The sequence below is a fragment of the Mastigoproctus giganteus genome, chromosome 4 (assembly GCF_048544385.1).
Source record: "Mastigoproctus giganteus isolate SK-2022 chromosome 4, ASM4854438v1, whole genome shotgun sequence".
Lineage (NCBI taxonomy): Eukaryota > Metazoa > Arthropoda > Arachnida > Uropygi > Thelyphonidae > Mastigoproctus > Mastigoproctus giganteus.
Genome location: NC_143578.1, coordinates 17,204,517 through 17,225,536, shown reverse-complemented (window position 1 = coordinate 17,225,536; position 21,020 = coordinate 17,204,517). Strand labels below are relative to the sequence as shown.

The window sequence follows — 21,020 nt, the reverse complement described above, 5'->3', positions numbered from 1 at the left end:
TTAACAAATATCTGTGTATGTGCAACCAAAACACCACTTCCTATAAAAAAATATTCCAGACATTCTACTAGGTCACAAAATAAAATAAAAAGTTTTTCTTTATTTAATGTTCAGGTATATATATATATATAATGATCGGTGAATGCCCATAATGATCAGTGTATATATATATATATATATAAAGAATCCAAATATTCCAGAATTAAATTGTAAAATATATATAAAAAATTATTAAGTGTTACAAATATATAAAATTATTAAGTGTTACATATAGAACTAACCGATTAATGCCATCAAACGATAGAACATTACATCGGTCATCATGTATACTGGAGGTACGGTTGGCCAGTGGTTACATCGATTTTCAAACGATGGAGGTACTTACATTACACTATAACTTATATAATTTGGATATATATATATATATGAGTTAAGTTAATAATGGTAAGAGTTTTTTAAAGGTAAAATATGATATACTAGCTTATCAGGTAAACCATAAATATTATAATTATTTATTATAATATTTATATTTATTATAACATTTAATATTTGCTTTGTCATACTTGGAGATATATATATATATACACACACACACACACTGATCATTACGGGTGTAATGAAACAAAGCCATATGTTGTGAATTAATTTCTTTATTGAGCTAACTTCAGCTGATCTTGAAAACTTTATTGTTAAGCATTGGTATTTTGGGAAAATATTTTGACAGCCACTGTACACTGTAGGATTGGAATTGGTTAAAAAGTTAAAATTCAGAGAGTTAATTATTATTATTATTTTATTTTATATTTTTTTTCGTTCAAGTATCCCTACTTTGTTTTTGGCATTTCTTGGATATGAAAGTAAGTGGTTCCACTGTTAAACAAAAAAAAAAAATAATAAAAAAAAAAACAGTGGAACCACTTACATTCATATTCAAGAAATGCCAAAACAAAGCAGGGATACTTGAACGAAAAAAAACATAAAAAAATAAATAAAATAATAATAATAATTAATTCTCTGAATTTTAACTTTTTAACCAATTCCAATCCTACAGTGTACAGTGGCAGCCAAAATATTTTCCCAAAATACCAATGCTTAACAATAAAGTTTTCAGGATCAGCTGAAGTTAACTCAATAAAGAAATTAATTCACACCATATGGCTTTCTTTCGTTATGCCCATAATGATCAGTATGGCAAACTGATACCATGTATACATAAGAAGTTGCACTTTTAATTGCTTAAACCACCATCCAGATTCAATTATAGAAAAATCGTCACAAAACTGTCAAGGTTTCCAGATTGTTTGTTTGTTTGTTTGTTTGGATTTTTTGGCGCATTAGCAACTACGGCTATAATGCGCCATGACTAGGTAATATTTAAAATTTTTTTTTTTTTTTTAAATTCTCGGTGACCTAATTAGTAAGGCCACCATGTCCAGATATATAATAACAAAGATATAAAAAATAAATCAATAAAAACGTAACAATAGCATAAATTAAATACAATTAAAAACTTTTATTAATTTAAAATAGCTAAAAACAGCAGACACGTTGTCATTGTCAGATAAAATCTGACTGAGTGTATACGGCTAAGTCAGATGGTTAAAAGCGGTAAGACGGATATTGCTAAAAACTGGACAGTCAATTAAAAGGTGTCTAATCGTTAAAATTGTGCACAGGACACACACATAGGAGGGTCATCAGCCCTCAGCAAAAACGAATGAGTTAAATGACTATGTCCTATGCGGGTCCGGGCAAGAACAACTTCCTCCTTACGATTCCTGCGCAGACTAGACTGCCACGGTTCAATTACAGGCTTTATACGATATAATTTATTTGCAGTCTGTCTATTCCACGAATCCTGCCATTGGGAATGTATCTTTTGATGTACTATTTGCCTGTAGTCTGTATAGGGGACTAACAGGCAGCGGTTATTATTGGGAATTGCTGATTTGGCTGCGGCGTCAGCCAAATCATTTCCCCTAATCCCAATGTGGCTGGGAATCCAGCAGAAGCGGATGTCATATTCGCGTTCATGGAGAACGTGAATCTTCTGCTGAATGCTAGACAGAACTGGATGAGGATTATATCTCACAGATATTAAAGCCTGTAACATGCTAAGAGAGTCAGAATATAAAATGAACCGTTGGTATTGGTATTTACTAATATGATCCAAGGCTAACTCTACAGCGTGCAGCTCTGCAGTAAATATGCTGCATTCAGAGGGAATCTGCTCTGATATAGTGCTGTCTGTAAAGACAGCAGCAGATCCCACATATGATTCCGACTTCGAACCGTCTGTGTAGACTGGCGCGAAGTCAGAATATTCAGTTCGGTGTGCTGAATGAAGCTGCAGGTAGACACATGATGGAGTGTCCGACTTTCCCCAGTTTCTAAGCAACAAGTCGCATGCCGGGACACGAGCATGCCAGGGTGGAAAGGGTTGCTTTGATGTTTGGGCAACCTTGTCTACCTTGATATTAAGTTCTTTGAGTAGCTCTTGGAAACGAATACCAAAAGGACGATTGGCAGTCTTTCGAGTATTGTATAAATTTTCCCATCGTGGCTCAAAAACGAATGGCCACGTAGGATGGTCTGGCAGGGATTTCAGTTTTAAGGCGTACTTCAGAGACAACTGCTTACGTCGAAGTGATAACGGTGGTTCGTTTGCTTCGACGTATAAGCTCTGGACAGGAAATGTTCGAAATGCTCCAGTAGCGATGCGTATAGCCTGATGATGGACGGGGTCCAGCCACCACAGGACACTGTCTCGGGCTGAGGAATATACCTGGGACCCATAATCTAGTTTGGATCGCACAAGTGCACGGTAAAGCCGAAGAATGGTACATCGGTCTGCTCCCCAAGATGTAGAGGAGAGCGAGTGGAGAATATTAAGCCCACGTGTGCACTTTGTGCGGAGTTGACGAATATGATCCAAAAAAGTTAGTTTTTTTATCGAATATGAGTCCCAAGAATTTTGTGTTTGCTGCTACTGGAATAGCATTTTGTCCGAGCCTTAATTCGGGTTCAGGATGAAGATTACGCTTGCGACAAAAGTGTACGCAAACGGTCTTCTCCGGCGAGAACCTGAAGCCATTTGCAACTGTCCAGGAATTCTGACTATCAATGACTTTCTGCAGTTGTCTTTCAATAACCCTCATGTTGCACGACTGGCAAAAAATGCTAAAGTCATCAACATAGAGGGCACTGTTTACAGTTGGAGGAAGTTGTTCTGTGATGGAATTTATTTTTATGGCAAAAAGCGTGACACTTAATACTGATCCTTGTGGTACTCCCTCCTCTTGGCTAAAGGAGCGAGAGAGTGAGGATCCCACACGAACTTGGAACGATCGATTGGCTAAAAAGTTTTGAATAAAAAAGGGTAGATGCCCTCTTAGGCCTAGGCTATGTAAGTCTTTTAAAATGCCAAATCTCCAAGTTGTGTCATACGCTTTCTCCATGTCAAAGGTCACCGACACCAAGTGTTCCCGTTTTAGGAAAGCATCCCGGATGGATGCTTCCATTCTAATAAGATGGTCCAAAGTGGACCGGTTCCTTCGGAAGCCGCAATGGATGCCGGAGAGAAGGTCATTTGATTCTAAATACCATATTAAACGAGAATTGACCATTCTCTCCAGGATTTTGCACAGACAGCTAGTCAGAGCAATAGGACGATAGTTGGTGGTAACTTTTGGATCCTTTCCTGGCTTAGGGAAGGCAAGAACGATTGCCTTTCGCCAGGAGTCCGGAAACTGCCCTTCAGTAAAGATTCTGTTATACAGAAGGAGATGACAATCCATAGATTTTGGTGAAAGATGTTTAATCATTTGTTTTTCCAATTTATGTTTCAGGACCAGGAACTCTGGGGAGTACGAGGATGTTGTGGAGATGTTAGAGAATGTTTCCCCAAGAGCATTGGCTATTGCAGTTGGATCTGCAATAGCGCATCCATTATAATCTAGGATTGAAGAAGGGTGGGATGTATATTTCCCCTTCATTTTCCGGATTTTATCCCAGACTACCTTAGAGTTGGTAGACTGGTTAATAGATGACGTAAAACGGATCCACGATTCCTTTTGACTCTGACGACGGATGTAGCATGCTTTGGCTCGTGCATGTTTGAAGGCTATAAGGTTGTTCATGGTAGGATATCGGCGAAATATCCCCCACGCTTTGTTTTCAGCCTTTTTTTGCTGCTGTGCATTGTGAATTCCACCAAGGTTTAGGAAATGGTGGAAACCGGGCAGATGTTTTTGGAACAGCATTTGCAGCTGCTTGGACAATATTTTCTGTGATGTACTTAACTGCATCATTGATAGACTCTTGACTGACTGTGCTAAGATCAAAATTTGCCTGATGTTGGAAGGCAGTCCAGTCAGCCTGATCAATCTTCCACCATGGTAACCTAAAAGGAAGACATGATCTCCCACTGTGTAACAAGGTTATCATGGGGAAGTGATCGCTTCCGTATGGATTCTCCTCCACCTCCCAAGTGAGTGAAGGGAGTAGAGAAGGGGAGCAGATAGAGAGAGATCAATGGCAGAAAAAGTACGGGTAGGCATGTGGAAGAAGGTGTTTGTTCCAGTATTTAGAAGGGAAAGGTCATTGTCATTGAGCATACGCTCTATGACTCATCCCCTTCCGTTGATGTTAGCACTACCCCACAGGGTGTTATGTCCATTCATATCCCCGAGAAGTAAGAAAGGGGGAGGCAACTGCGTTAGAAGATCATCAAGGTCTGCCTGGGAGATGTCAGTCCCAGGTGGCAAATAGATAGAACACACAGTTAATAAAAATCCCACCGTAAGGCGAATTGCAACAGCCTCTATGCTAGTTGTAATTAGTAAGGGCTGCACTGGGGTCTGGTTGCCCACAAGGATAGCCACTCCCCCATGTACAGAGCCATCCGCAATTTTATCCTTACGAAAAATTGTGGTGTTATGCATCGTGGGATCGTCATTTGCCTTTAGGTATGTCTCCTGCAAGCAAAAGCAAACTGGCTCGTGCTTTTGCAGGAGGGCCTTGATGGCATCAATATTTTGCCGGAATCCACGACAATTCCACTGTAGGAATTTAGCCATTATTTTGGCTTGGTGGGTCCATCAGGCGGCTTCCGAGGTGCTGAGGGCTTACTTTTATCAGTCTTGGATTTGTCTTTTTTGGGGAAGAATGGACGCTGTCCCGTGTCCATTTCCTCCTCCGCAAAGAGTTCCAAGACTGAATCTTCGGGTACCTCCTTCTGCTCGACATCCATCTTTTCTTGGGTACTAGGGGGGGGATTTCCCCTTTCTTATTCTTTTCTTTCACAATTACGTTTGTTATTTGTGGAGCATTAGGAGGTACCGATATAGGAGTGGCAGCTGATTGGTCCTTTTGTGCAGGTTTTTGAGAACTTAAGAGATACCGCGCGATGGGAGTGAAAGACTCCTTTGGAGGAATGGTCATGTCCGTCTGAGTTCCGACGGAACATCTCCCTGCTACCTTCTGGGTGTAGGTAGGTTTGTTGATATTCAGGGGTTTGACCGATTTCCTTGCCTCCTGGTATGATATATTCAGCTCTGCCTTCAGCCGTTGAATTTCTTTTTCTTCTTTCCACCTCTGGCATGCTCGTGAATAGGCCGGGTGTTCGCCTTCACAGTTAATACAGGTGGGTTTTGCGGCTGAACATGCTGTTGTTTCGTGGTCCTTTGCACCGCATCGAGCGCATGCAAGGACTCCACGGCAGGCCATTTGAGAATGTCCATACTTCTGGCATTTGAAACACCGTAAAGGGTTCGGAACGTATGGATGCACTGAACAGTTGATGTATCCAGCTTTAATCTCGTCAGGAGGTTTAGGAGAGTTAAAAGTCAGGATAACGCTCCTGGTTTTAACAATTTTTCCATCCCTTCGTGCAGTAATTCTCTTGACGGCAATGACTCCCTGTGGTTTTAATTCGGAGCAGATTTCCTCCTCGGTTACGTCGAGAAGGTCCCACTCCGAAATGACACCTCTCGATGAATTGAGTGTTCTGTGTGGTGTCACTGTTATAGGGATTCCTCCGATTGATGTTGTTCGGAGTAGATGTTCAGATTGCCGGTAGTTTTTAGTTTCAATTAAAAGGTCTCCAGAACGAAGCCTCTTAACTGATTTGGGTGAACCTGCTAACCCGTCTAACCCTTTTTGTATAAAAAACGGGCGACATTTTACCAATTGGTGTCTCATTGGTAGAATGGATAATTAAGAACCTTGGGACTGGCCCTGATGGTACTTCAGTTCTCTGCCTTTTTTTTGCAATAATGCTATCAGTATCGTTGTCTATGTTTTCAGATAGGGACTGGGTTGGGGCCCCTGAAGAAGTAAGTTTATCAGGATTCATATAGTTTTTTAAATTGTTCGGTGCCCGGGCTCCCCACCCACCACGGAGCCCAAAGGGACGCCCACTATCCAGCATGCAATAAATGCGCTCGGGAGTGGAACGCCAGGGCTACCCAGACACTATACCCGCACCGCCGCCAGCCTGAATCCTGTCCCTCGGACCATGAGGGTAGAGGCGTGGCATTGACACGGTTGACCCTCGCAGGCGAGCCTACTAGCCGATTGATCCTAGCCGGGCCTTCCAGGACCACCCGTCTTGTCGAAGCAGGGGCCAAAGTGGTGTATTGAAGCTGGGCCCCTCAACCACCAGGATCCCCCTTTCCGAATTTCCACGGGTCGCAGCGCACGGCATACACGTCGGATTCCATTGATGTGAACCTGGAACCTGGGCTCTGGATCCCAGTGATGCTAGTCTGGAAGTCCAGCAGCGTCACTGGGAGGTCCCCTCACCACGTACAGGTGCCCACGTCGAGGGGTGGTTTCCAGAGTACAATCTTTAATATTCTTAGTCACCAACAAACAGAGTAAACTGAAAATTCAAATGCATAAATATCCAAGAATGAAGGCTCAATAAACAGATCTTACCTTCTGTAGGAGCCTCACAATTCAATTGTGAAGCAAAATTTGACCTGACCTCCTTACATGATCTGATAAACAGCTGAGACTGCATTCAACTATAAATGTTTATTCAAATCCTTAACTATATAAACTAGAGGGTATTATTAAAGACTTTTAAAACATTTTGTGGCTAGCAACAAGATTGTTCCTGGTTGCTAGCCAAAATGGATTATCATATTCCACAAATGTGATAATCTACTGCTTCAAAATTTACCACAACAAAAAAAGACAACTTCTTAAAATTGAAAAACAAACTTACTACTGTTAAACAAAGTCAGAAATAGGCACTATGCCATATAAATACTTGGAGGCAATATCTGCGCGTGCACACACACACATGGAGGGGGGGGGGAGATATTAGTAGTCTGCTAGAGATAATAGCAAAAAAAAAAAAAAAAAGAAAGAAAGAAAGAAATGGTTTTCCACAGTCTGCAAATTGGTATGAATAGTTACCAAACAAGAATACCAAGCCTTCATAGATAACTAATCAAGAAAATTCTGTTGCAGCAGCAACAACACTTAAAGTCCATATTACTTCTATATATTACTGCAAGCTGTTATCAATAATTCACTAGCTTGCATTCTGCAAGATAGATAGTGGGACTTACCATTACAACCAAAGGCTATATAATGATAGGTCCCACTACTCCAATGACAACCTATTAAATAGTTTAGTGTTAGCAAATGATTCAAGAAAACAAAAATATGCAGCATCAGCCAAAAAAAAAAAAAAAAATCCACATTACCTGTCCAACACCTCTAATAATTTGTCTAGTTCTTTAAATTTATTCAAAGTGGCCACTGCCATAGCACCAAATGGAAGTCGGTGCCAACAATAAACAACCCACTGGTGAAAGCAAATTTCTGCACATCTCTCCTTCAACCATCTTTCCCTAATTTAAATTTATGGTCCCCTCATGAGTGTTGTCTTAGCAAAAAAAAAAGGATGCATCAGCATTTAGCTTACTCAATCCATTCAAATCCTTAAACACCTCAATCAGATGGAGACAAACTAGGCATCTCCATGCAGATGCCTCGTTTCTGGATGCTGCAATTTTCAGAACTGAAGCCTTCTTTGGTAAGAGTTCCCCCCTTTTGTTCCCCTCACTAATCTTGTTGCCCTTTACTGCACACATTACACATATACTTCCTAAAATGCAGTTTGCAAAAACCTGCATGCAGCATTCAAGGTGTGGACTAACCATTGCCTTATACAATGGGATAATCACCTCATTATCCCTGCTGTAAAAATTCCTGTATATCACTAATATGAGCTGTTCTACCAGTCTGTCTGTATAAACTCAGAGAACTTCATATCTAAATAATCATCCCCAGATCGTTCTCCACTAAACTCAGTATGGCATTATAGATGGTATGTTAATCTGGAATTACTAACCCATACCTTGCATTTGTCAATGTTAAACTACCACTTCTCAGCCCATCTGCCTAATTTTTCTAGATCTTTTTGCAGTAGCATTCCCTGCTTCCTCTCATTACTGCTTGGAGGTTCCCTGTCTCTATTTTAGTTCATTTATTGTGGAAGTGGCCCTTATCCTTTGGAAGCTCTGAGATTGCATCTCTGTGGGCAGGGAGTCTTGCATTTCTGCTGCTGAGAGTGAGCATCACTTTTCTCCTTTTGATTTTTAAGATTTTATTTTAATCTGGTCACTGAGATCAGGTAGCAAAATCACACAATAAAACCCTAACATTGCATTAATTTGCTACATTTAGTTCCATGGTATAATTTGTATTCTTATTTCTACAATAATTTACTAAACTATTTTGAAGATTTTTAGTGTACAGTTCAGTTAGTATGTAATATAAGGGGAGAAACTTAATTCATTCTTTAATTCTTTCTTTAAAAGTATGAGCAGTTTCACTGCTCATACTTTTAAAGAATATGCAATAAAAAATATTTTATTAAAAAAAACATGCTATTCAAAGTTTTCTTGTAGGTAGAAGGAAAATGATGACTCTGACAATGAAGATCGGTCATTGCCAAGATCATACAAAAACATTTTAAATGGATCATCAAAAAATGAGAACAGTTCAAATAAACTAATCCGACATTTCAATAATGAACCTCACATTGATGTATGCTTATTTAATTTTGATTCTCATTATACATCAAAAATTACTAACAGAATATTGACTTGTTTTCAGAATTACATCTGTAAAGTCAGCTAACCCAATTTCACTGTCATTTAAGGGAACGTCCCCTCCCATGTAACCGGCACTGCCTCTTTGAAATATACTCAATACCTATATTCTTCTAGTTGTTTTTATTTTTAATGTATTTACTTATTCAGGTTGCAGAGGAACTATTAGTCTCTGTCTCAGGACTTTTTTTTATTATTTTTTTTTTTTATTATTCTTACACATTTATGCATTTTAGGAAATTAATGTGTTATTATTATAATGAAACAGTTCATAAATAGTGGCTGAATTCACAATATTTTTCTTGATTTTCATGTTTGTTTTCCTTCATCCTACAAATATTTCTGTTTTATTCTAAAAGAAGAGGTTTACACCTCATGGCATAAATAATGCATTTCCCTGTATATTTATGATTTACAATGCTTGATGTGTGTCACTGGTAAGACTGGTCAGCAGTTTGCAGCATGACAAAACAATGTTCTACTGATAAATGTGGAAATTCACAAGTAGAGCAGATATGATCTTGAAACTTACCATAATTTTTTTTTTGGCCACCACAGCCAAGTGGTCAGGTCTGAAGATGCATAAATACATATGCTTTGGGTGACCTGGGATTCAAGCCCGTGACTATTGAATAACTGAATACCCCAATGGCAGAAGAATCAAAAAGCAGGTGACGATTACATTATGTAATATATGGTTATTTAACATTACCTGAGGAAGATGGTAAGGAACCAAGATAGTGATATCATGGACAACACACCAAGTGGTTCAAGTTTGTCATACAAATCAGGCAAGTGATCCTTTGTTAAGTCCTCCAATACACCTATACATATGTAAAGAAACAAATTATAACGTATTACAACAAAATTAAAATACATAAATTAAGAATATGTTAGAATGTCAGAAGAATGGCGAAGCAAAGTAAAAAAAAAAAATACAAAGAAAACCAGTATAGTAAACCCTCACTAGTCTGGTTAAAGTTAATCCGGATCGAAATATGAAAAATTCACAGTTGAGTACTTTGAAAGACATGGGATTTAGGAAGGCAGATGAGTAACTTTCACTGCGTGCTGATTGACTGCGCAGAGAGGGACGGAACATACTATAAGATATTGAAATCTTACAAAAGAGAAGAAAATTAAGACATATTTAGAATATAAGAAAATAAATAAAATTGCCTTTATCAACAAAATTGAAAATTCTTAAGTTAAGGAAATATGTAGTAGATGTGGATATAAGCAGGATGGCACACTAAAGAGAGTTAGCTGCAACCACCTGATAAAACAAAAACCCACAAGAAAGGGGGAGAACGTACTGCAAAGAATATAAATAATGGGGGAGAGTGACACACTAAACAGGGGTAAGAGACCAAAACTGACATAACTTTCAGATTTTAGTATGGGAAGTGACAGAAATAAAGGAATGTTTACTTCATAAGAGTCTAGAAATTCTAGAAGAGCATTCGGGGGAAATAAGAAATGAAAAGGAGAAGCATAAACAAGAAAGGGCAATCAAATGGACCTCAAGTGTTTTCCATTTAAAACAGAAATCTAAACCTTCCATGGGAAAAGGGACGTATGGTTACACTGTTTTGACAAAAGAAGAAAAGATGAGCGAATAAGAGAAAAGGGGAATTATCAAGAAGTTTTTTTTTGATTGGTGAAGAGTAGAAAGAAAGTTGCGGGAAGGAGACCGCCAGGTGTGCAGGAATTCCTGTACAAGTGCATGCATATTTGTTCATCCTGTTATCACTTCAGTCGCGTTATGTTCATTGGGGCTAGTACACATGTAACTAAAATTTGGTTCCTAACAGCTGTTTAAATATACAGTGGAACTTCTCTATTACGAACTTCTCTATATTACGAATTTTTTTGCGAAACATTGCACCTTGAAACGAAATTACATGTAAAATTAACCCCATATAGCGAAGTGTTAGTCTCTCTATAACAAATTTTTAAAAAAAATTAGTAAAAGCATTTTTGAAGATTTTCAAGCATTTACTGCTAAACAGCCGCTCAAATATACTGCCTCCTTCCTTTCGAAATTGCGTATTAGCATCTGGAATTAAATAATCATCCTTTTAGTGAACACTTGTGGCCATTGACACCCGTAGGAGGGTCTTTGTTTCATTTTTGTTAGAGTTATTAAACCAAATGGGTTTTCTTAAAAGTGGTCATAAACTTTACAATAAATAGGGTAGATTTGTAAATTGATGTTGGCTCAGGGGAAAACGAAATTCGCTGCAGTAAACCTTTAGCATGCTGCGGTGGCAATACATAGAATGCTACCATAGTCAGTTTTTAGTAACGCCTACTGAGTGACATTCGCTTCTCACCTCAATTGTACCATGTGACCATGTCAATCATTATGATATGTCTGTTCTAGTCTAACTGGACTCCCAGTAGATGGTTTACATGATTTTTTTTTTTTTTTATTTCGTTCGTCATCAATCACATAGGCTATATGCTCTTGTATTTTTTTTTTTTCTGAAAAGTAACATACAGCATACGTTAATCATAAATTTTCTTTTGTGTAGATATGAATGAAAGCAGAATAAAAGAAATCACAAAGTCGTATATTTCTTCAAAGGGAGTGATACTGTTGAATTGGCAAGCGAACATCATTGAGTAGGTGGTACCTGTACTAACAATTCACTATATGGCCAGCGCAGCGAAGTTTGCGATGTATGTATCGGCAAGAGCTGCAGTCCAGTAATTTTTACAATTGCGAAAACAATGTCGAAGAGAAAGTGTTTAAGTATTAATGATAAAGCGCAAAGATTGTTATGGTATTTACCAGGGTTTTAAGAAAAAAGATGTTGCAGAGAAATATGGCATATCTGCAAGCAGTTTATCTACGATTTTAAAAAAATCGAGAATCAATTTTAAATGCAATTGAAGGAGGAGCAGACAAGAAGCGAATTAAGTTGTGTATATACGAAGGTGTTGATAAAGCTGTTCTAAAATGGGTGCAAATGATACGTGAAAAGAATATCCCAATATCGGGCCTAATAATTAAGCAACAAGCTCTGAAATTTGCACAGTCCTTTGAACATACAGAATTTAATGCGAGCACTGGGTGGCTAGATAAATTTAAGAAGCGTCACAGAATTGTGGAAAAGGTTATTTGTGGAGAAAGTGTTAATGTAAGCGAAGAAGATTGCAACAGTTGGAGGAACAATACCTTAAAGAAGATTCTGGAAGAATATGAGCATAAGGATGTTTTTAATGCTGACGAAATGGGTTTATTCTTTAAATGTTTACCGAATAGAACACTTGCTTTTAAGGATAATAAATGTTTTGGCGGAAAACAAAGGAAAGAAAGAATCACTGTGCTAGTTGGAGCAAATATGACAGGAAATAAAAAATTAAGACTTTTAGTCATCGGAATATCAAAAAACCCAAGATGTTTTAGAGGCACAAAATTCTACACCTTTTAATAAAAAGCATGGATGACAAGTGATATTTTTGAAGAATGGATATTAAAACTAGACAAGCGTATAACAAAAGAAAAAAGGAAAATCGTGTTGGTAACTGACAACTGTCCGGCACATCCTGCCAGTATTTCTGCCAAACTTAAAAGTGCGAAGTTGTTTTTACCACCAAACGTAATGTCAAAACTCCAGTCAATGGACCAAGGCATTATTAAAAATTTTAAATTTCCTTATCGAAAGAGAATAATAATGAGGATTGTCAATGCGTTATCAGAAAATAGAAACTTGGAGGTTACAATTAACCTTAGAGATTGCATCTCTGAACTGGCAAAAGTTTGGACAAACAATGTCACTGAATATACTATTCAAAATTGTTTTTCGAAAGCGGGATTTGCATTGAACACAGAAGCCAAACAACGACTGGACGAATTAGATGAACTGCCCCTTTCACAACTGAAAAACTTTTGGACATTATTAGAATCGTCCGGAAACATCGAAAATGAAATAACACTGGATAGTTATGTTTATGTAGATCAAAGCAGAACATCAAAATGAAGATGAAATACTGCTGAACAGTGTTAATGCGACCATGATCACGAAGAAATTAACGATGACGCATCAGAACAACCCGTAGAAAAGCCAACTCGCAAAGAAATGATTAACGCTTGATTAACAGTTCGTATGGGTTGGTTTCTTGTTGGTTGGTTTTTTTTAGGAGCATTAGCAACTAAGGCCATATTGCTCCGGGATATGCGGTGGTCATTCCCTGACATTTCCGCATCTTCCATATTTGGTGGTGACGGTCTCGAACCCCGGTCTAATCAAGAAGTGTGTGCTACGCACTGCTGCTCCTTCCCACCTGGCTATGGAGGTGCCAGTTCGTATGGGTCTACAGTTTTGTGAAAATGTTCCTGATAATGTTTTTAATGCTCTGAACAAATGTGAGGTTTTCTTGGAAAATAAGACAATTTTTTAATTGTACTGTGCAAACGAAAATTACAGATTTTTTTTTTTTTTAATTTGCGATACTTCCGGCGAAAATTGTGTAAACGTAATTTAAATAAGTATGTTTTTGAAATAAAATACATTAAAAATAAATGTAGATTCGTTTTCATTTTTCTAATTCGATAATTTCTAATAAAAAAGATATTCTCTGTATAACGAAATTTCTCTATAACGAATTGTTTCGCTGGATTTATCGAATTCGTTATAGGGAAGTTCGACTGTATTTTCAAAAAGATTTCACAATGATGACGCACTGAAACAAAAACTTGTGTATACAGAAAAGCACTTAGATAAAGCAGTAAGGGATAAATTTGATATTAGTGAGGCAAATATTTGTTGCTGGAGAAATGATAACAATCAAGTGCTTTACAGGACGTAAAAAAGGAAGATACCCACAAATAGATGAAGCTGTATTATGTTCTGTAACCGAGATACATACAAAAGGATTGCCTCTTAAATTCCCAAGCAATGTAACTGAAGGCAGAATAAATATTGCTAAATCCCTTGGAATAGATGAATTTCAAAGCAATGAGAAGCTAGTGAAACTGATTCATGCATCGTGTAGGACTATTGTTACGGTGTTGAACATTGATTTGTCAAAAACTTCCTGCTAACTTTCAACAACACATAATTCAATCAAGGAGAAATCGAAACTATGACTTTAGTCAAATAGGAAATGCTGACGAAACCAGAATATTCTTTATTATGCCTCAAAATTTATATTGTCAATGCTAAAGGTGCTAAAGAAATCAAGATCATTAGAATGGTTACAAAAAGTAGCATATCACTTTGATGCTATACATAACTGCCAATAGCTGCCACCATATATAATTTTAAACAGCAAAACGATACCAAAGAATGAGATCTTCCCAAAGATGCTATTGGAAAAAAAAAAAAAAAAAAAAAAAAGGGAAAAAAAAAATTCTGAGCTGATGGGCGACTGGCTAAAAGCTGCCTGAAATTGATGTCTGAGTGCTCTATGTAACCCACCTAGTTCTTGATACATTTTGTAGACATTTATCTGAACAGTTAAAGTATAAGCTGGAAGTGTAGTGACTTGGTTGCTATTTCTGGTGGCATGACTAGCCAACTGCAACCCCTCAATGTTTCAGTCAACAAACCATTTAAAGACTATTTCAGGAATGAACATGAGTGCAGGTTATCCAAAAACATTCTGTTGACACCTTTCAGGTAAGATAAAGAAGGTGCCAGCATAAAAACTTGCAGAGTGGGTGTCAGCAGCTTGAAAGAAAATCCTCTCGAATTATCTATCTCTCAAATAAGTAATGCTAACCAATGGAGAAGACTATTGTTACTTATTCTCAGCAGATACCACCACCCAGACAACACCGTTTCAAAGCTTATTGGCTTCTCAACGGTGGGTAGGCAGATACTCTGGTGTTGCAATCCTTCAAGAATAAGTAACAATAGTCTTCTCCACTGGTGAAGCGTTACTTATTCGAGGTAGTGCAATATCATGGCAACTTGTTGCGAAGGCATTCACAATATGAGATATACTTAAATGATGTCAATTTTTATCTACTTTAGCAGGTTGCTGCCCACTAAAATGATGCATTTGCACTAACTTGTACATCAGTAAACTTTGACTCTCTCTGCAGAGCCTGTTATTTCTCATGCTATCTGGTTTGTTCTGTTTGAAAATAAGTGTTGCTGTTCTGGAAGTTGATAGCTTAAATAAATTCAAGGAAGAACTGGACAAACTGTTGGAGAGAAAATGGATGAGTGAAAAGGGAAGTTTTTTTTTTTTTTTTTTGGCTGATGCTATATAAGTTTCCTTTCTTGGATCACATGCCTCTACTAATGCTAATAAGATGGGACTAAGTATTGAGCCCCGTGAAACTCCTTGTTGCATATAGATGCAGGATAGAACATGATAATGTATTTGGAAGGTGCTCTGATATAAAAAATTCTTTATAAATGTTGGAAGACAGCCTCAAAGTCTCAAGTTATGTAGATTACATAAGACTCCATTTTTCCAGTCATTTCAAAGGCCCTTTTGATGTCGAAGCATATACTTACTATATGTCTATTCCTTAAAAAGGCAGAATCTAACATAGATGTTAGATTCTGCCCTTACCATGAGGTCCAGCATTGACCTATCTTTCCTGAAACCATGCTGATCTGGATTAAGAAGTATTTGGGTTTCTAAAAACCATATTAGATGATCACGTATTATTCATTTTAAAATTTTGGGCAGGCAACTGGAAAGAGCTATTGGATGGTAGTTAACCTGATTCAAATGGTTCTTAACTGGTTTTTGAAAAGCCAGTGTCTGTTATAGCATCTGCAGTTTTCCTTCCAAAAATATTTTATTGTAAAAAGTTAGTAGAATGAGCAGTAAATTTTCACTAACTGCTGGATCATCTGATAGTAGATCCCACCTGGACCTTCTGCACTTGGTTTGCTTTATTTAGTGCTATAGGTAGCTCACTTAAGGTGAAAGGCTGGTTATATGACACTGTCAGAGTAGCATTGAAATTTATTTATTTTTCTTTTCAGCTTGCTGCTTATGAACCAAGAAGGAGAAGAAGAATATGAGGCTGTGGCAGATATCTTTTCAAAGGTACTTCCCAGAATGTTTGCAATCTGTTCTGGCTCTGCAATGTCTTGTCTATTCCATTTTATGATCACTTCATCTGAAGTTTTCTAGGTTTTTACAGTGATTTGCCTTTTTTCTTACATAAAAGGTGAATGTTGGTATGTCTTTTTATTGAGGATGCAAACTGTATCCAAGACTCTTTTTGACTTTTTCCATCTGATATCCATTTTTTTTGTTTTGGCTGATGCTACGTAAACTCATGCGCTTTCTTGCCATGCCTCCATTAGAAGCCTTCACCACTTGTTATTTATATTTGATGAGGTTTTCAGTTGTGGAAAACTTCCAAAAGTGATTTCATGCTTTATTTTTCTCTTATTTTGCTATATAACAGTCATTATTCAACCAAGACTTGTACTGCATACAATTTTTAACTTTAGTTTTCGGAATAGCTTCTTTTGCTGCACTGGTATTTTTTTTGCTAACCTAACCTGCTTTATCTATATCCTTGGTAAATGGCACAACCCATATCTTTTCCCCAGAAAACTGGGGAAAATATGTGACTCCTATAAAAGTGATCGCTGTTATAGAAGTCCTACCCTGCTGAGTACTGTGGTCGAGGTGAGTGGTCCTCTAGGCACTCAGCTCACAACTTGGTAATGGTCTTTTCTCCAATGGATCCATTCTCTCATGGCTTTTCTCCACTTCGTGCTGTTTAACAAGAATGCAAAATGGAATGATCTGCAAGATTTCTTTTCTTCTTTTCCTTGGTTGGATTACTGTTTCAAAACTTCTGATGTCAACATTCGCTCAGATCATGTCAGTGAAATTATTCTTGTAGGGATGGAATCCTTTATTCCACACTCCACCTTAAAATCTCGTCCTTTATCTAAACCTTGGTTTTCCAATAAATGTGCTAAGGCCATTCAGAGAAGAATGTTGCATATTGTAATTGGCTTGTTTCCAAATTTCCAAGTTAATTTTCTGCCTACATCAAAACTCACAGCAAGTACAGCAGTTATTAATCAGTCCAAACTAGATTTTGAAAAGACTAAAAGCAGAAAACTTGCCTCTTGTCCAAATGGTAGCAGAGCATTCTGGTCTCTTGCCAACGCTATTGGCCGCAACTTTTGCCCATCTCTGTTCCCACCTCTGCCTAAACCAGATGGTTCTATTGCCTTCAGCCAAAGATAAAGCTGACCTGCTAGCATCCTATTTTACTTCCAACTCAAGTACTGATGATCTTGGTAAATCCCCACCGAATATTCCCAGTACACTGCATTCAATGCTTCCTATGGTCTTCTCTCAAAAGGATGTCAGAAGGATTTTGATGAACCTTGATGCTAAGAAAGCTCCAGGTCCTGATGGTATTTCTCCACTTTTTTTCAAACCTGTGCTCCTGAACTTACTCCTGTTCTGTGTCACCTTTTTTCATTTTCTTATTCCAAAAGTGTTTTTCCTTCTGCTTGGAAATTTGCCCATATCTAACCAGTTCCCAAAAAGGGTGACAAATCCCTTCTATCCAATTATTGTCCCATAGGATTACTTCTACTATTTCTAAAGTAATGGAGAAATCAATTAAATGCCAATTCTTAAGCTATCTAGAAACCTTCCATCTGGTCAATGATGGCCAGTATGGATTCTGTCAGTGTCGATCCACTGGTGATATTTTGGCTTATGTTACCCATCTATGGACAAATTCAATGGAAGTTTGGTGAAACTCAAGCAGTTGCTCTTGACATTTCAAAGGCTTTTGACTGTGTTTGGCATAAAGGTCTTCTGAATAAGCTTCCATCTTATGGTTTGTCAACTGTTTTTTGTAATTGGGTATCCAATTTTCTCTCCGACTGCTTACTGCTGGTGATGGTGCTCTGTCTTCTAACTTCTCCACTAATGCTAGTGTTCCCCAAAGTTCAGTTCTTTCATCCACTCTTTTCCTCATGTATATTAATGACCTTCTTCCACTGACTAGAAATCCTATCCAGAGTTTTGCTGATGGTAGCACATTGCATTCCACCTTCCAGTTTGAGAAACCTTGCCCTGCTCAAACAGCTTCAACTTCTTGAGTGGGGCAAAGATAACTTAGTCGATTTCAATCTTTCTAAAACTCATTCCTGTCTGATATCTGGCAAAAAGGATTCTTTTGCTCCTATGCTTTTCTTCGATGACACTCCGATTTCTAGGCAAGATCATATATTTCTATTGGGGATTACCTTGACTTCTAATCTCTCTCTTGTCATAAGCATTACAAATATTGCTTCATCTGTCTAAAAAACTGGGTTTTCTCTTTTGCTCTTGGTGTTACTTTTCTTCCAAACAGCAAATCGCTGTTTTGAAGTTCTGTACAAATCAAAAATCTGCCCTACCATGGAATACTGTTCCCACATCTGGAGTGGTACCCCCCAAAACATCTCTCAGGTTTCTATCTTCCTTTCAAAAGAGGGCAGTTAGGTTAATTAATGACTCATCTCTACTTCCGTTTTCTGGAACAAACTTCCTTCATACGTATTTCCTGAAAATGACAATCTATAGAAGTTCAAGTCTAATGTCAACAAATATCTTCTTTCATCTTCTCAACCTCCAATCCATGCAAGGTACTAAGTGCTATAGGCTCTAATACCTATTGTGCTTGGGTTTTTCATAAAAAAAAAAAAAAAAAAAACTTATGGTTGACCATTCCATGGTAGGGTATAAAGCTGGTGAGCAGATAGTGAGATCAACTGCTGAACTTACTCCTGTAGGCAAGTGAATGTGAGTATATGTGCCTGTATTCAAGAGATTATCAATAAGCTTTTCTATCATTTGTCCTCTTTTATCCAGCTGTTCAGATCCCCGTAAAGAATGATGTCCATCAAAATCATACATAATGCAAAATGGAGGAGGAAGTTGAATTTAGAGATATTCCATATCTTGATATGAACAAGAAAAGTTTGGTAGATATAGCGAGACTATAGTTAGCATGATTCGCATCGCAATTCTCACTGTAACAGTCTCCAAGAAGGTTATCTGTACACATCTGGATGGAATTCACTAAAATTGCTACCCTGGCATGGGCAATTGCTGAAGTTGTCTGAGCCTGTCTGCATAAAGTATAATGTTTAAGTGACAGTTTTACTCGAGGAGTGAGATAAGTTTCCTGCAGACAGATGCTTGCTGTGTTACATATGGCCAAAAGATCTTTAATGTCTTTGAGATTACCTCAAAGGCCTCTACAGTTTCACTGTAATATAGTTCATATTATTTGGTTTTGTTTGTTTTTACTTGTTTCCATAGGTTTGTCTATTTATCACTGATTTTGACTTTTTTTTTTTTTTTTTTTTTTTTTTTGAAATACTGGTCTGCCAGTGTCTATATCATCATTTGCATGCAATTCAAGAATTGATTCTTCTGCATGGGTTTGTTCTTCCACATCCATGCATTCGTTGCTGTGTGGGTTCTTAGTTTCTGTTTGGAGGCCATAGTGAAGGTATCTGAGGGGAATACTTGAGTTTGATTTATTGTTTGTTGGTTTGTCTGCTGTCCTTGTTGCCACTTCAGTTGTGAGAGGAGAGATCTGGCCCAGTCTGCTATTGAGATGTTTGGCAGTACTGAGACTTCCATTTGTAGTGATGCAGTAGCATATGATTTTTGAATCATGGCGGCATATGTAAAACAGGAGTGTGCTTTTTCGGTTCTTGATAAATGACTTTGTGCTCCAACTTATATTTCTGGATCCACTTCTTCCTGCAGTTGAGGTATTGCAGAGGTTGTTGACTGCACTCACTGTGTGAATGCTCCTTTGATCCACAAGATGTACATATAACTATTCCACTGCAAACTCTTTGTGAATGACCGAATTTCTGGCACTTGAAACACCATACCGGGTTTGGAATGTATGGTTTTATATGACAAATCGAATAACCTACTTTCACAGTGCTTGGGAGAGTTGAACTGAATATAAGGATTATGTTCCTAGTTGGAACAAATACACCATCTCTTTTAACAAAAATCCTTTTGGCCTGAATTACTTTCTGGTCTTTTAATTCTTGGACAAGTTCTTCTTTGCTGTTTATTAAGTCCCATTCCATATTACCCATTTCAAATAGTTTACGGCTGAAAAGTGACTTTGACTGGGATTCTCCCCCCACCACACACCAAATACTGTGGCACTGAACAACAGTTCTGAGTGCCTGTAATGGCAGATTTCAACTAACAGACCTGACTTCGATCTGCAAACTATTTTAGGTGTTCCTACTATAGTTTCTAAGCACCTTTGTATAACAAAGGGCAAAGGTTACTGATCAGCTGCTTTGTCAGGGAATGCAAGATAAAGAAAGTGGGACTGTGGAGTTGGCTTGTATCAGTCTTTTGTCTTTTTTTTGTGCTGGTATGCAATTGTTATCTTGTTTTCTGTCTATAGAGTCTGAATCAGAGAGATCTGCTTGATCTGAGTTTAAGTGTGCCATGACTGCTCCTTTTTTCCTGGTAGTGTACTTTCATCCTGGGTTACCAGCTCTGTCATAGGGAGGAAGGAGTGGTGTCACCTAGTGACCAAGTGGCTGAGTCAGTTAGTGATTAGTCTGGTTAATGAGTAAAAAGAAATTAACAGAATGTGATTTTCCTTCTAAATCTTTGGTTACTTTCCCTTAGACTTTAGATGTCATTAAGGAGAGATTTGATTTTAATGTCTCTTGAAATTATAGTACTGTATTCTATATGGAGCTTGCTATAAACCATGGCAGATATCACTTAACCGACTTTCTTAGTCGACTTTAGCATATCACTTAACCGACTTTTCTTAGTCGACTTTAGCAACTAAACCACTTGGCACACAAGGCTAGAGTGGATGGAGTATGAATTATGAGTAATATATCTGTACTAATAGATTATATTATAATTTTATTTTTATTATTA

General features: G+C 37.8%; 1 protein-coding gene across 1 annotated transcript in view; it reads right to left on the bottom strand.

Annotated features, from left to right (window-relative positions):
- Positions 1-21,020, bottom strand: part of Tbc1d8-9 (TBC1 domain family member 8/9) — a 303,090-nt gene that overhangs the window by 88,527 nt on the left and 193,543 nt on the right. The window contains exon 18 of the mRNA XM_090371383.1: positions 9,844-9,955. Within this exon, the coding sequence (XP_090227509.1) occupies positions 9,844-9,955 (112 nt within the window). The remainder of the gene's footprint in view (positions 1-9,843; positions 9,956-21,020) is intronic.